Source organism: Microchirus variegatus (genome assembly GCF_963457635.1).
Source record: "Microchirus variegatus genome assembly, chromosome: 4".
Taxonomy (NCBI): Eukaryota; Metazoa; Chordata; class Actinopteri; order Pleuronectiformes; family Soleidae; genus Microchirus; species Microchirus variegatus.
In genome coordinates this window covers 7,950,175-7,966,279 of record NC_139805.1, presented here as the reverse complement: position 1 = coordinate 7,966,279, position 16,105 = coordinate 7,950,175, and the positions used below count along the sequence as shown (strand labels likewise).

General features: G+C 39.9%; 1 protein-coding gene across 1 annotated transcript; it reads left to right on the top strand.

Annotated features, from left to right (window-relative positions):
- Positions 1 to 998: 998 nt before the first annotated feature.
- Positions 999 to 15,438, top strand: lurap1 (leucine rich adaptor protein 1; the record flags this gene model as incomplete). The annotated part of the gene is made up of 2 exons (XM_083887762.1): positions 999 to 1,217; positions 14,575 to 15,438. 2 exons carry the CDS (start codon positions 999 to 1,001, stop codon positions 15,436 to 15,438), a joined length of 1,083 nt encoding a protein of 360 aa, XP_083743888.1.
- Between the last annotated feature and the right edge of the window lie 667 nt (positions 15,439 to 16,105).

Sequence of the window (16,105 nt, the reverse complement as noted above, 5' to 3'; positions counted from 1 at the left end):
ATAATATATGACATAATAACTGCACCCTTCGTCCTGTTGGTAGAATACTATTCCTTGTCGTTTGGGTTTTGTTTCCATAAAAAGTATTATATTGTTGTGATTGTGTTATTGTTTTTATTATTACAGTGGATGTTTCATCGATATGTCCAGTGGTGTCCATTGATTTGTCCAGTGGTGCATGTGGAGGTTTATGTACTGTGTCAATGCTGATGATTAATATATATATATATATATATATGTACATATGTATATGTATATGTATATGTATATATATATATATATATATATATATATATATAAAAATAAATAACAGCATGAATTCTGACTTTGGCCTGATAATTCTAACTTTTTTTTAAAATAATACTCTTCTGTACCACACAGAATAACCAATATGACACATAAAGAAATCATCAGCATGATTTAGTTAAAAAAATAAAATAATATATATTTTTTTTTTAAACAAACAAAAAAACATTATTTTGTCAGGCTATCGCCAAGAACCAACGTCTTCCTCTGTATTTTATTTTGTAGGCACTAACCGGACACAGTATGATGTCATTCTGGCTCACATGACGGTCTGGCTCTGGTCGCTGTCATCATGCAGGTGGAATCTGCGCAACAACGTCGCTCAGTGTAGGGATCATCAGCAGCAGCAGCAGCAGCAGCAGCATCAGCAATGATGTTCAGGGACTAATCATCAAACTAACACAGGAAATACTCACTTTCACTTGTTTTTCTTCTGGGGAAACAGCGACTTTATCACTGTGGAGCAACACAGCCAACATGTATCTGCAGGAGTAAGATCACGCTGTTTGTTGATGCTGTCAGACCGTGTTTGTGTCTGCATCTCAGCTGGAGTCGCATATGATGCCAAGCATTCACACAGGACGTGAGTGCACAAGAAGGACGTAATAACAACATCTCTGTCCTGCGGATCTTTTCTGCTGCTGAGGAGAAAACACACACACACACACACACACACAAAAACCCCGGACAGGATGGATGATCTGCAGCATCAATGCAGCGAGACCATCCCCGATCTGAAAGACATCGAGATGAAAATCGGCCGGAAGACCCCCGAGGGTTTGCTCAGGTGTCTGCGGGAAGAGGCGTCCTCTCACCGGGGAGATGCCAAGCTGGCGAGCGCGCACGACACCAGCAAGGAGACAGGGAGGAGGAGTTTGGATGAAAAGATCAGGAAACTAAGGATGGAGATGGTAAGTGTGTGTGTGTGTGTGTGTGTGTGTGTGTGTGTGTGTGTGTGTGTGTGTGTGTGTGTGTGTGTGTGTGTGTGTGTGTGTGTGTGTGTGTGTGTGTGTGTGTGTGTGCGTGAGGGGACCTGTCTTCTTTATGGGGACATAACGTAAATGACTACATTTAAACGTTGAAGACATGTTTTAAAGTTAGGCTGAGATTGGGATTAGGCCAGTAGTATGGTTAAGGTTAGAGTAAATCTCCAGGAAATGAATGTAAGGCAATGCAATGTCCTCTGAGGTGATTGGAATCAGTGTGTGTGTGTGTGTGTGGGGGGGTGTGTGTGTGTGTGTGTGTGTGGGAGGGGACCTGTCTTCTTTATGGGGACATAACGTAAATGACTACATTTAAACGTTGAAGACATTAAAGTTAGGCTGAGATTGGGATTGTGTGTGTGTGTGTGTGTGTTCAGACCTTTTCACACTGAGACTACAGCCTGTCTCTAATTAAGCAAAACCTCATAAGGCTCTGGTTAAGGTTAGATTAAAGTTAGAGGTGTAGACAGTGACTGGTGATGGCTAAGATTAGGGATGAGATTTGGGGCTGTCCAAATGAGAGTCAGTGCAGGGTCCTAACAAGGAGACAGCTACCAAAACATGTGTGTGTGTGTGTGTGTGTGTGTGTGTGTGTGTGTGTGTGTGTGTGTGTGTGTGTGTGTGTGTGTGTGTGTGTGTGTGTGTGTGTGTGTGTGTGTGTGTGTGAGAGAGAGGGGGGGATTCTTGTTTTCACTGAAATCCTTCTGAAACCTTATTGATACTTAAGACTGCAGTGTGTAATGTTTAAATATAAACCCAAAGCTCCACACAACTCTCTGTGTTTCTCAGTATATAGTGGTGTTTAAATCTTTTGATGCTAAGACAGACAGAGGCAAAAGACAAGACTGAAAACATCAAGAAGTGACCAATGAAAAGTTTCAGAAGTGACCCTGTCGGTCAGTACTTTCATGGCATAGCTGCCTCTTGCCCCCACCCACCTGTGCGATGCAGGTCTCTACAACCAAAACGGATGAAAGCAAATAACCTTACGATAAAAACAGCTGCTCAGACTGATGCTTCATGTGCCTTACCTTAAATTACCCCTGGGGATGAATAACGTTTTCTTGAATCTTGAATCATTAAGATTATGATGGAGTATGAATGTTTAGGTTGCGGTTTCTAAGGGAACATCATCAAGCCCCTAGTTTTAAATGTCGAGAAAAGCGTTGTCGTCAAGATGCCAAGTCTCGAAACTCTTTTCCTGGTGGCTGTGGTTTGTCACTGTATAACTGCCAGTTGTTGAGATGTGAGGCAAGAACCTCCAATACTATGATGTGAGGCTTTTCAGTGTTTTAGTTAGAGCCAATGAACAACTTGTATTTGACGCACACAACTCAAGTTCAGGTTGTTTATTAGCCTCCTGTCTTAGGGCATTTTCAGAATATTGAGCTAAATAACAACATGAGCAGTTTAGACTAAGAAAAATCTGAAAATATGGCAAATATTACGAATCAGCTTGCACATAACAATGAGTCACATTTGACAGGGATACATAAATGTGGTTGTTATAGAGTGCTCTTTCTGGTGGACAAACTATGCAATGGTGGCATCCCATAAGACATTTAGACATCTTAAGCATTTCTTAACGGTCTCTTCTTGGTTTGGCTTTCGAGGAAATCCTCAGTATACCTCAGTAAATAGAAAGTTACAAACCAGAGAATTATGATGCTGTCGCAAGTGTTAGTTCGGTCATAATGAAGAATTCACTCAACTTTATGAACCAAATAATACATGACTAATAATGGCGGCTGAAAAAAAAGCTTAAAGGTCACCACTTGGCGTCATTTCTCCCCCCGAGTCATTCGAGCAGCTCCTCACCATGACAACGGCTACAGAGATGTGGTTGCTAGGAAATGACAATACATGACAACTATCAAAGAGTGGAGTCACCCTCTTTCTATTGTCAGGTTGTTTTCATCGTAATCATAACACTCACCACATATAAATATGTGACGATTTCATCATTTTCTTCATCACTTAGATATCTCTAAATACTGAGCCTTGATGTATTCCATCTCTGTGGAAAGAGAACAAAACAATTATTACAAAACAGGGGCTTTTATTCTGAAAATAACACTTTTAATGTTAACGGTGTTTAACTTCCTGTCCCACTCCTCATCCGCCAAAAATAGAACACAGACATTCAGCGGAATTCCTGGGTTAAAGCACACATCACGAGTAAAGATGCATGTACAATAATTTATAGTTATTCTAAGGGAAATTCAAAAGATTCGTTAAAAATGTCATGTTTAAAGACACTTTTTTGCATGCAATAAATTCAATGAGTAGTTGTCAATTTTCAATTTTGACCCGAATGATGATTATAATTTATAATCTTTCTCTGTAATCTATCAGCCCTATGACAGAGCATAATTCCCCTTTAAGAATTGATTGTTTTGGAGGTTCTTTTTTACGTTTTCTTGTTTACTTGAACCACACCTCCTCCAAACATGAAGGTCTGTAGTGGTGACCACGCACCACGCCAGTCCACAGTTGGTCATATCCCTCTGTGATCATGAACATCATACATGCCTGTGGCGGCTGCAGGCGAGCTCCCACACTGTGGTTGTGACATAGAGCACATGCGTTGCCACAAATGCCGTCCCAAACAAAGCGAGCTGTCCTCCGTGACAGTCACTCCAAAACATACTGGTTGCATCCAAGCGCTCAAAGACACATTATCCTCGTGGTCAAATGTTTGGAGTAGAAATTTCACTCTAGGTTTCTGGCAACTGAAATGCACTTTGGAAGACGCAGACTGAAGAGATTTAAAGAGGAAATGGTGCACTCCCCACTGTAACTGAGCCCCTTAAGGTATTAACATTTCAGCCGTAGTAGCAGTAGGAATGTAGAGCTATCAACACGCTTTTATACTCACAACACTTTCTCTGCATATTTCATCAATGTGTACACACCATACACCATGGGGGAACAGAATTGCTCTATATTTAGGGCCCTTGCACGAATGGCAGGGGCCAAAACATGTCATGGCACAAATTTGCGCCAAATTCGGACCTGAAAACAGAGGCAAAATTGAGTTCCACCGAATTTCCCGAAACTTAGTGGGAAGATGTTATAGCCCAAGATGAACAAAAAAGTCAATGGTAACCATGGCCTCAACTCAACAGGAAGTTGGCCATTTTGAATTTTGCCGTCCATTTTGGCTATTTTCATCTTATGTAAATGACCTAACTCCTTTGAGCATGTTCGTCTTAAACATAACATACAAAAAAAACATGTCAATTTGTACTCGCTACATCTTTTGATTAATGACTCAATTGATTTTTGCTTTCAAAAAGCAAACAATTAAGTGATTTTAAGCAGATGCATCTGCGTATGACGAATATGTTTTGGGTTTTGTTCTATTTATGTGATTTTGGGGTAAAGTCTACTTAAAACTTGTAGAGACGCAGTTTTACCTCTAATAACACCCAGACATGGATCAGACAGATAGATCATTTCAACTTATTGGAAAAACCTATAATATGAGAAAGTATATTACAGACATTGTATTTGTTCATTTTTCTCTGTGATTTCAGCAGGTTCACTATGTGTAAATGATCATTAGATTTATGAAAACACCAGGCAAAAACGTATCAAGTATATGAAATCAGCACTGTTTGTTTGGGTCTAGACTGGCTCAGTGACATGATCTCTTTCATCTTTCCTCAGCACTGGAGCAGACAGAGTTCGCTTCATCGGCCCATTCACTTAATAAGGAAAGATCAAATCAATAGGCTTTGATAAATTATCTCCACACACTGATGTCAGCCTGTTTTTAAGTGCATATTTGACCAACGTGGCCAGTTTGGATTTACAAAGCATTCAGAGGATTATATAATATATCTGTTGAGAGCTGGCCAGACTGATTTTTGTTTTCTGCTGCAAAGAAGGGAGGACTGAATTAGAAGTGATAGTGATGGAGAGCTGCTTGCCAACTGTATGTATTTGTGTATGTGAGAGAGAGAGTCTACAAGAATGGTAAAGTGTAAATCAGAGTGTACAAGAAGAATTCACAGCGTTGCACTCTAATCAGAGCTCTGCTTAGTAAGATTTACAGTAACACATGTGTGGTGTCTGCAGAGTAAATGGAAAAGCTCACTCACACACATACAGTAAATGCTGGTTTTGCATTCTTTGTGAGAACATTCATAGACGCAATGCATTCTCTAGCCCCTTATCCTGACCTTAACCATCAAAACTAAATGCCCAAGCTGAACCCTAAACCTAAACCTAATCCTAAAACCAGGTCTTAACCCTCAATAAGCCTGTTAAAGTTGCCTGGACCAGATACAATTTCCTCACAAAGATAGGTTTTCTTGACAAACGGTCCACACAGCCAATGAAAGACATGTACACATGTAGAACCACATAAATGCTTAATCTCTGGGTGTGTGCGTTTTCTCACTTTTTTTTTATGCCGAGAGGCAAGACTCCACCCCCCCCTCCTTTTCTTGTATGTGTGTGTGTGTCTGTGAGATGTACTTAACCTTCTGTTGCTAATACGTGTGTTCATCTAGTGCACGCAGCACACTAGTGATGACTGACGGTTTTGTGCCGTCAGCACTTTTGAAATGTTGCTCTTCTTGTTGTTACCCGTCGCGAAAAACGGGATATTGTTGCTGCGTTGTCGCTGTACTTCACTGTATGTAAACGTCAAACTAAAACATACTGATGTCTGCCTGAATTGTGGCAGTCAGACAGAATGGCCTTCCCATTTTAAAGATATTGTAGTTAAGATATTAAACCATTTGCTGAGTTCCTTTAAAAGGACTTCTTCTCTCTTTGAACTGAAAGAGAAAAAACAACATTATTTTTAGAATTAGTTTCTTTTTAGAGCTCAAGGGAATGTCTTCAAATCTCCCAAATACAACGATATAAAGCAGAAAAACACATTACAGATCTGAGAAGATGGAACCAATGTTTAACTAATGTTAAAAAAAAACCTGAATTATCAAAAGATTTAGCAGGTATTTCCCACATTTGACTAACTGATGGACAATTCATAGTATGTATATGTTCAATACAATATGGTCGGGATGTTTTACTGCAGATAAATCTCACTTTTGTGTTACATTTTGTCTGAAGGGAGACACTCTCTGCTGAGCTAAACAGATTTACTGGATACAGAGGCACTCCTTTAAAAACCACAGAAGACTGGAAGTCTGCCACAAACACATGCACGCACACATGCACGCACACACACGCAGACGCACAGCTTTACATTTTATTCGTGATCAGCACCTGCATTTTAAGCCATCAAAGGGCAAACGCTCCTCAGGGTGTGTCAATTCTCCCAGTCCTTTTCTGTGTTTCTTCCCGTCTCTCTCTTTGTCTCCCATCCTGTGCATTTCAGTGCAAAGTCAGCTTTGTGTGCACAGCTGAACTGTGGTGAATTGACTTCATCTGTCTAAAAGTTTGTTTAGTGCAATTCAATTTCCCCTCTCTGTCGTGTTTTGATGCATCTACAGTGTCTCAATTAACCTGAATGGACTTCTCAGATTTCACAGCTGCTGTAGCAGGAGGATTTATTGATTGTGTGAGAGGTTTCTGACATGACGCCGTGTCATCACATTTGTTTGGACTGGGAGTTTTTTCCTGAATATAGGTGGACAAAGGGAGGGAAAGAGCCAGAGTCAGCTGATAAGATAATCTTTATCAGTAATTGTAAAGCCTTTTTCAAACACAATCACCACACATTTTAAGAAGCCATATGAATGTTGTGCTAAAATACAGTCTGTGCAAGTATTTGCAAAGAAGCCCTTCCATTCAGCACAGGCATGAAAAATGCAAAATAGAATAAAATTGAGGGATTAGCATAAGACAGAAAATTTCCATCAAATTCAGAGGCAGAAAATAACTAAATATGACAGAATGTGATACCAACAAGGATAAGTGGCTTTTTTACACAGCACTCACAGATGCATGGACAGATGGAGCTGCAGGGACGACCTGCTGCTGCCTAATAAAGACGGGCAGGACTGTAAGGACGCAGAGCTGCAGAGCGATTGGGAAGGTGAAACTGCAGACTGTCGGTTACACTAGAGCACATGAGAGGAAGGAGAAGACTATGTTTATTTTGCTGTAATATGTAAAAAAAAAAAAACATGGTTGTGTGTTTGTGTTCCCCACTGCTGGCAGTGATTCAGCAGTCTGGTAGAAGACTGTGTGACATTGAGATGCTATTTTTGCCACATGGGAGAATCTGCGTCAGGGACCAGGCTTGAGTGGTGCATACGTCATCATTATGCACTACTGTATCTCATAGATACTCAGTTTTTTCAGAACATTAGTGGAGTCACTTTTATCTAAGACAAAAGGATAATTGTGCTGTATTTCAGCTTGTTTTTCATTTTAATATTCTACAAAAATGAGTGTCAAAAATAAATAATAGTAAAAATAATAACAAATAACACACCTTCATTTGTTAATTAAAATAACGATATCTGCCCTTGCGTATCAATTAACACATTGCACTAGTCATCATTGTTGAGAAGAGACACTAATGGAATAAAAAATCTGCATGTTTAATAATATGGTGCTGGTCATAATAGCTTTAACATTCATTTGTGTATATAAAACTAATAAATGAGGGCAGAGAAAAGGAGAATAAATGTAACTAAATGTAACCAAATATAATGTAAAGTAAAGGTAACTACTCCGTAACATATTGCTAAATACTTTTCTGTATTTATTACTTATTCAAGTTACAAATATGATGCATAATAGATGTAACCTGGTCCTCGATGGTGTTTCTTGACAAACTAACAGTTTTAAGAGTCTGTATCTGGTCAGGGCAGACCTGGTCACACACCTTCAACATGCACTGCTTCAAAAACACACCCTCAGAAAAAGACTTTGATTGGGTAATTTCTTCAGCCACAATAAAGCTAGCTTTCACTGCTACATCGTTTTTAGTTGTGGCTTTTCTGAACACATTCTGCTGCGATCACAGTCTCAATCTCAATTTCACTCGTCACGTGATACATGTACAATGATGCACTGCCATCTAGTGCCGGGATGCCGTCACTTTGCGGGTAACGCAATCACCATGCATTATTGGAAATGTAGTTTATGGTCAACGCACGCCTTAAAGCAGGATAGACCTATTTTAAAGCTCACATAGAGTGGTCCTGTTGCACACGTATGTTAGTTATGGAGGTCTACTTGCATACGTTAACTTGTTTTTATTGTCCAAAATCTGCTATTTTCTGCAAACGAGCTGATCAAAATTTCCCCTCAATGACGCTCGTCTCAGCCGTGATATTTCAGACATAAATCTCACACCCAGAAGACAGAGTGTGTTGTGATTGGCCAGCCAGCGTAGAGCCTTCCCAACTGTCTTGTGATTGGCCAATACCCGGAAGTGACATAATCAGCACACCCAGCTCTCAGAAGCGCAGCTCCCCCCTCTGGAACGGTGGATGCACTGCTACTCATTATCAAAACATTGTTTTAACAGAGTTTAAAAATAGCTTCTTCACGACTCCCCGCCACACTCCCTTTTATGACTTTGACCCAGAGTCAGACCCAGAGTCAGAAGATACTGTCGCTCGTGAAACACCTCCACAACGGACGTTATTCTTCTTCTGCGGTTCAATGTACGTAACCAGATGTGCCCGGACTAGTGCCCGGAGCAGGACGATCTGCTGTTCAGGAGAAATGCTGTTTACGTAACAGGAAGGGAGATCTCGCTGAGCCCGAGATTACAATATAACACAGCGTTCTCAGCAGTAGCTGAACTGTTTGTTTCGAAACTTCAGGGCTTCGTAAACAAGGTAATGACACAGATACACAGTAAAAAAACATTGTTAAATGGAACTTCAGGTCTAGGTCTGCTTAAACACATATTTTAAAGACCAATTAATCACTCGATTTAAAATGATGTGGCGGGCCACATCTGGCCCCCGGGCCTTGAGTTTGACACGTGATCTAGGCGTTTAGGCGCCTGCTGTCGCTTTCGACAGAAACTGAACTAAAACTGAATTGACTCGAAACAGGTCTGGCAGAGACCAGAACACACCTTCATCTGAATTCCCACATGTAGATGTGATCACTCGTGTTACCATCAGTCATTGTCTTTTGTTGGTGTTATTATTGAGTGTTTAAGCTCAGTAGACTCAGTTAACCAACTGCTAATCCCAGACAGCAAAAGTAAATATCTGCCCTATTACTTAAATACCTTAACAATAGATTTAGTGCAACCTTGTAATAATTGCACCTCAGAATGATCATTCGCATTTCAACTTCTGGAATTGGTTTGTCCCAAGAGATTTTGAAAATGAATCAAAAGTTATAGACTCCTAAATTAAGTCTTGCCAGTTTGTCTTAAGAAATATTCTGAACCAAATGAACTCTCACTCGGTTTGTTGATTTATTTTAAATCAATGAAGCCAATTGTTTAAATGATCGCTGTGATTAATGTTGTTCACTGTGCACACACAAGCTATTATGCAGTGAATATAAAAGGCAAGGAACTTAGCTTTCCAGAATGCTATGGGTCAGCCAGGAGGTGCCTGGCCTTGTGCCTGCAGAAGAATTGGAATATGTTTGGTTGTGCACTGGTGACCAAAAAATGATTGATGGTTGTTTTGGTCCCAGAGGCTGCAAAGTCCTGGACCGTCATCTCTGCTGTCACATAAAAACATTTTAGTCCCCAGTCTGATCTTTTACATTTGACTGGGTCCTCTATCTAAACGAGTATGTTTGAGTAAGTAAATAAGAGTAAGCAATGCAGGATTCACAGTCTGTTGAGCTAAGAAGAGCAGGCAACGAGACGCATTCAAAGTCCCTGGTAAATGTCATCACTTCTGCAGGATCTACAGCAAAGTGTAGTGTCAAGTTTGGTCAGTAGGGGGCTGGTCAGGTTAAAAAAAAAATGTATGATGATATTTAACATAATTTTGAAAAAAAAAGTAAAAAGTGTTTGTTTTGATATAGAACATCAAATAGTATAAAATAGTAATATAAAGGTATTTATCATAAAATAAAAGCAATAAATACAGAAATAACAAATTAAAACTTGATATTAATTGGTTAAGAATTGATAGGAAGGCTGCATGTGGCCTGCGGGTCGCGAGTTTGAGACCTCTGATCTACAGCTTGTTGAGTTTAGAGGAGTGGCTTCAAGAAACCTTTTAAATGTCATCACTTCAGTCCACTATAACTAAATGTTTGCTTGTCATTGGAGTTGACAGAATTGTTTTATCAATGCATTCATGGATAAAAACCTTTTTCAAAATGTTTATATTTTTAATACAATCATAAAATGTCACAAGGGATTACATTTGTATAATCATAAAAATAATAGCATGATGGAATATCAAATTGTATTTCCTTTATAATGCATATAATAATACAGGGCATAGTAGTCATATTTATTTAAAGAATATCTGTGTTATAACAGATTTGTACTAATAAGGACAACACGAAACTATGCTTATGACTAATGTACAAGTTCACAATTTAAGTTAATCACCAAAATGTTTTTTTTTATTATCAGTAACTGTATAGCTTAGATCAGTGAAGATGAACTCAAAAACCTAAAATTCTCATAATTGATCAACACATCGTCTTATTTCTAACTGTAGTACGTCACAAGTCACACCGACACCAGTCCAGTCATAATCCCTGTTGGTTACAAGTCTGTTTGACAGAGTGAAATACATCTTCCCTGCTAAAGAAGATTACACTACTCAAAGTGTAAGTTGTGAAAGCAGCACTGGATTCACAGGTCTGAGTCGTCAGCAGCAGCAGAATGAGCACAAACTGGTGGAGCGTTCAGGTTCATTAGCATTGTGCCACCTCAGCACTGACAGGCTTAGAGCGATGTTTACTGCCACCCTCATTAGACACTCTCTGCAGCAAACCCTCAAACCTCAAACCTGATCTCCACCCCAAACGTCTCTGTGGCAGGATACCAGTCACACAGACACATGTGCACATGTGAGAGAGAGCTGTGGTTTTTGTTGATTTTTTTTTTTTGCTCTTATTCATTTTGCTGTCTTTCATGTGGAGTAGGTGAGTATTAGTCGAGGTGGATGGATGTTTGTCCATTTACTGCCCTGTGAATATGATCCATGTTTCTGCCTCTCAGGTGTCCTTCAGCTTTGATGAAGTTGTAAAAATGCAGTAGCCAGTATCATATGTTCCAACTGTATATTTCTGCAAACCACAGATACATGTGAGCTCACATTACTTTGAATCATGTTACATATGTATTTGCATGTCAACAGATAATAATCTGACTGTATTTGAATGGTTTGTGGTACTAGTGGCCTATATTGACAACATCAGAGCGATTATAGCCAATTCCCAATAAGGAAACAAAATAATTTATGCCTTTTATCAAACACCATGTCTTTCGATGTGATTATTAAAGAACGATGTTGTTATTGTACAATTATGCAAATAATAAATAAGCCTCTTTTGTTTAATATTTTATGGCATGGGATTACTGTGACTAGCCTGTGGTAAGGTTTAACCTAAAGCTTGGGACACACTGCACAACAACAGTCTTTACTGATTTTAGACTCAGAGTTCACACTAACCAACTGGTTTCAGCAGATTCTTACATGCCTACTTAACCTCTTCTTCACGGGAGCATCCATTTACAGCGAGTTATCATACTTTTTTTTTTTTCAAAACAAATTCTTTTTAGACCTGTAGTGGCATATAAATAAAATTGAATGGGTTTTTAATAATTGGGTACCTAAGAAATCTCAAATGGCACAGATGGTGCCAAACTGTGCCGAAAGAGAGAACGCTTAGACATCTCTTTACTAAAACCTCTGTAATATCACTCTGCTTCATTTCAGCAGCATCAGACTTTGCACAGCTCATGTCCACATGTTGTTATATGACCTCCATGTGTTTTTAAGCTCCTACTGCATATTTTAAAGCTGATATTTGCTTTAAAATGCAATATTTCTTTAGGCAAGAGAGAAAAATCCTTCAGTTTGGCTGTTTTCCATGTACATTTACTCTGACACAGTGGCATCTACAGTGAAACTTACACCTCTGGTAGAATCTCACGTGTTATCTGTAGTTTGATACCAAGATAATCCACATAGAGCTTGTAACTGCAGAGATTTACTCTATTTAGTTTGGGCATGTCATTTTCGAGCAGGGACTCCAAAAAGAGGGTCAGGAAAGAAGTGGTTAAAGACAGACTACATGATTTGTCAGACCAACCGAAGCCAACTGAACGTATCAAACTCTTGTACAAACCCTGCGAGATAATCTACGAGAGCGACAGTTTTGATATTCCTGGTACTTTCTGTCGGTAAAATTGGGATTTTTTTCCAAAGGAGGTGAAAGTATATCAACTATTTTACATGAAAAAGCAAAATGTCACAGAAAATGTAATCCTGTTCCCATTTATCATCCCGTCACTCCTTGAATATCCTATCCTAAGGGATTTTAGGATCCAAATTGATGAGTACTGATCTAAGTCTATTTCCTACAGTGTGGTTTCCTTAACCACACTGGGTCTGCCACTGAGGAAAGATGAAGGAAAACCTCTGAATTGGAAAGGACTAAATGTGCTAAAGTGGTTTTTCCTGACTGGTGCAAAGTCCAAATAAAGGCCCTTGCACCACCTACGTGCAGACATGATATATGAGGGGTGTGTTCATTCTCCTGCAGAGTGTTGCTTGAAGATTATCAGGCTCATAAAAGCTTCTTTTTTTTTTTTTTTTTTTTTTTTTAAAGCACTGATTTAAAAAAATATATAAAATATCAGCAGTGATGTAAATCTTATGCACGACCAAGAGGTGAGCAGCTTTGAATAATCAATATGTCCATCTCTGTTTTATGAGCATGACCCTCAAAGGTCACAAGGACTATATGTAGGGAATAAATGGGATACACAAAGACTCTGAAGGGTCATTAAAGGTCCAACAGCTTGTGGTATTTGCACAAAAATGCTGCATGTTGAAATATGTCTAACTGTGAAATGCAAAAGAACAGCTTGGTTGGATATACAATATATAATATGCATGATAAAGTTACATAAAGAGCTCCTAAATTAAGACATAACCATACATTTTTTTAAAAACTCCCACTATAAACAAACAGGACAGTAAAACCTGTCTGAAGGCCACAAGGCAAAATTCACATAGTATAGAGGGATGGACATACAAAGTAAGTCAGAAAAATCATAACGTGAATGAACAGCTTTGAGAGAGAGTGGTTATCTGCAGAAAGAGGTGGAAACCATCAGGCTGTGCTTTGAAAATCGGTGCCATATATCACCTCAAGGCCCTGCACTTCACCGCAGACCTCTGCTAATGTATTCTGGGGAGGAATGTTCCATGACTGTGGCGATGTTTTTCTCTTCTCCTCCTCCTCCTCCTTTCAACCTCACACATCACAGTAAAAGACAGCAGTTGGCTGTTATATATGATTTATCATTGCTTTAATTGTGCCAGATTACTTTTCTAGTCCCATTTGTGTGTTTAAAGAAGATTCTCTCTGCATTTCTTTTCCAATGTGTCATACCTTCAACTGTATTAAATGGATGTCACACAGGAGCCTCTCAGTGTGTGTTATGTTTGGTCTTAGATCCTTGTTAAAACTTTCGCTTACAGTTTGCTAATCTAGACCGTCATCCCCCTTTTTTTAGTAGCTTTGCCTGTGGATTGCCAAAAGTTTTGTTTTATCATGTGTGCATGGGTTATGATCATGTGCACACACAACATCAAAAAAAATGCAGCAAGGAGGAAGCATGTTTCTCAAAGCTATGGAACCCGGGTAGGGTCATGGAACGTTTGCATTCCCTTGCAATAGTTTTCCAAGGGAGATCTGGGTAGCTCTGGGGAGGGAAACTATTATGAGGGGAAAGCAAATGTTATTATGAGGGAAAAAATATTTCCCACCAATGACTCCCCTGGCTCCGTACAAAGAAAATGGGTGTCCTTTGGAGCCTCCTACTACACAGAAACAAGCTTTTTCATTAGCACAGAGTGACATTTCAGAAAACAGGTAGTGGGAATACGTGTGGATACAGGCCGAGGCCAAGGTGTTGCCTGCAGACTACTGTTATACTTCTTATTATGGTGATCTGCTAGGGTTTATAATTATATCACTAGCACTAGCTAGTTATAGCATATTATATTATAATAGCGTTTGCACTTGTCTTAGCAGCCAATGTTCCCTGCTTAAAATAATTATACCTTGCTACCTCCTACTGCAGAGTCCAAAACATAAATAAACATAAGCAGAATTTTGAAAAAGACTCAATATTCAACTTTATTTTTATTCAATTTTTTTTATTTCTCCTCAGGCCCACTTGCGCTCTGTGGATGTAAAGATCTTGCAGCAGTTGCTGGCGGTGCATGAAGGTATAGAGGCAGTGAAGTGGCTGCTGGAGGAGCGCAGCACCCTGACCAGCCGCTGCAGCAGCCTCACCAGCAGCCAGTACAGCCTGGGCGAGGGCCCCGACACTTCCTGGAGAGGCTCCTGGAGCAGCCTGCAGGACCCCAATGACAAGCTGGACAATATCTCCATCGGCAGCTACCTGGACACCCTGGCAGACGACATGGATGAGTATTGCCCTTCCAGCTCAGAGTCGGTCATCTGCTCCACAACAAATCCACTGGTTTCAGAGGCTATTGCTGGGGGCCGGACAGGAGGAGGCCCTGTGGCCCCTGTCACAGCAGCTGGAGTAGGTGTGAGGTCTGATCCTGGGGCTGGGATTCGAGCTGGAGCAAATGAGAACAGAGCTGTAGCTGGAAATGGGACAGAGGTGAAAGGCAGACCAGGGGCTAGTATGATCCCTGGGATTGCTGGGACTGTAAGTGGAAAACCAGTTGTTCCCCTCAACAAATCTGAGGGCCCCAAGCACGACGCTACTGTTTGGACGAAGGCAACAGAGACAGGCAAGGAGCAAAGCCCTGTTTCTAAGGACAATATTCAGGCACAATCAATCAAAGTAAATGGCGTCACAGAGAAGCCAGGAGCACAAACAGGTAGCCCGACCCACATCAGCCTCTCTGAGAAACTGGGAACCAGCCAGAGCCCCAAACTCAAACCCTATAAAAATGGAAAGATCGAGTTGGATACTTGCAAAATGAATGGCAAACTACACCTGGAGTATGATGCTCATTGGCGGTGGGTGCAGTCCCAGGAAGATGTGACGTTTTTGTAACAAGGATAATAAGTGAGGGAAGTAAATTCAGTTGATCACTTAGAGGAAGAGTGAACTGCTGTTGTATAAGGCAGATACTGAAGCTTCCTGTGGTGAAAGACACTGGGCTTGAAAGACAAAGAGTAAGGTTTTTTTGTTTAATATTATCTCTCCCGTGACTGCACTAACCTTCTATCAAACATTGATGTCAGTATTGAGATGAATGCACATTACAGGATTTTAACGTTGTCGGCCAAACATGGAACATTTTAAAAAACCTGTGTCATAGTTTTCTCAGGGTCTTTCTTGGCATTCCCTGATTTTAATTGACTTTATTTTATTTCCCTTTGAAATGAAGCACAGCAAAATAATCTTCAGAAAAATGAAACAAGAGTTAACATTGCAATGTGGTATGCTGTATAAACCAATAACAATTACTTTCTCTTATGAGAAAAATAAGTTCCATACAAGAAAGATTTCCACAAAAAAGATTGCTAATTATTTTATAAAGTTGCGGTTGCTTTACAATGTTGTTCTCCGACCCATTCAAAGGAAACAAATGTGGCCTCACATTACTGATTATGGCCTTGTTATGGGCAGAAAATAGGCTTCTTTTTCTGGGGATCCTTTGAGGTGCCCTGAAATAATAGCACTGTGAGATCTCTTGGACTACAGTAATAGTATAAAA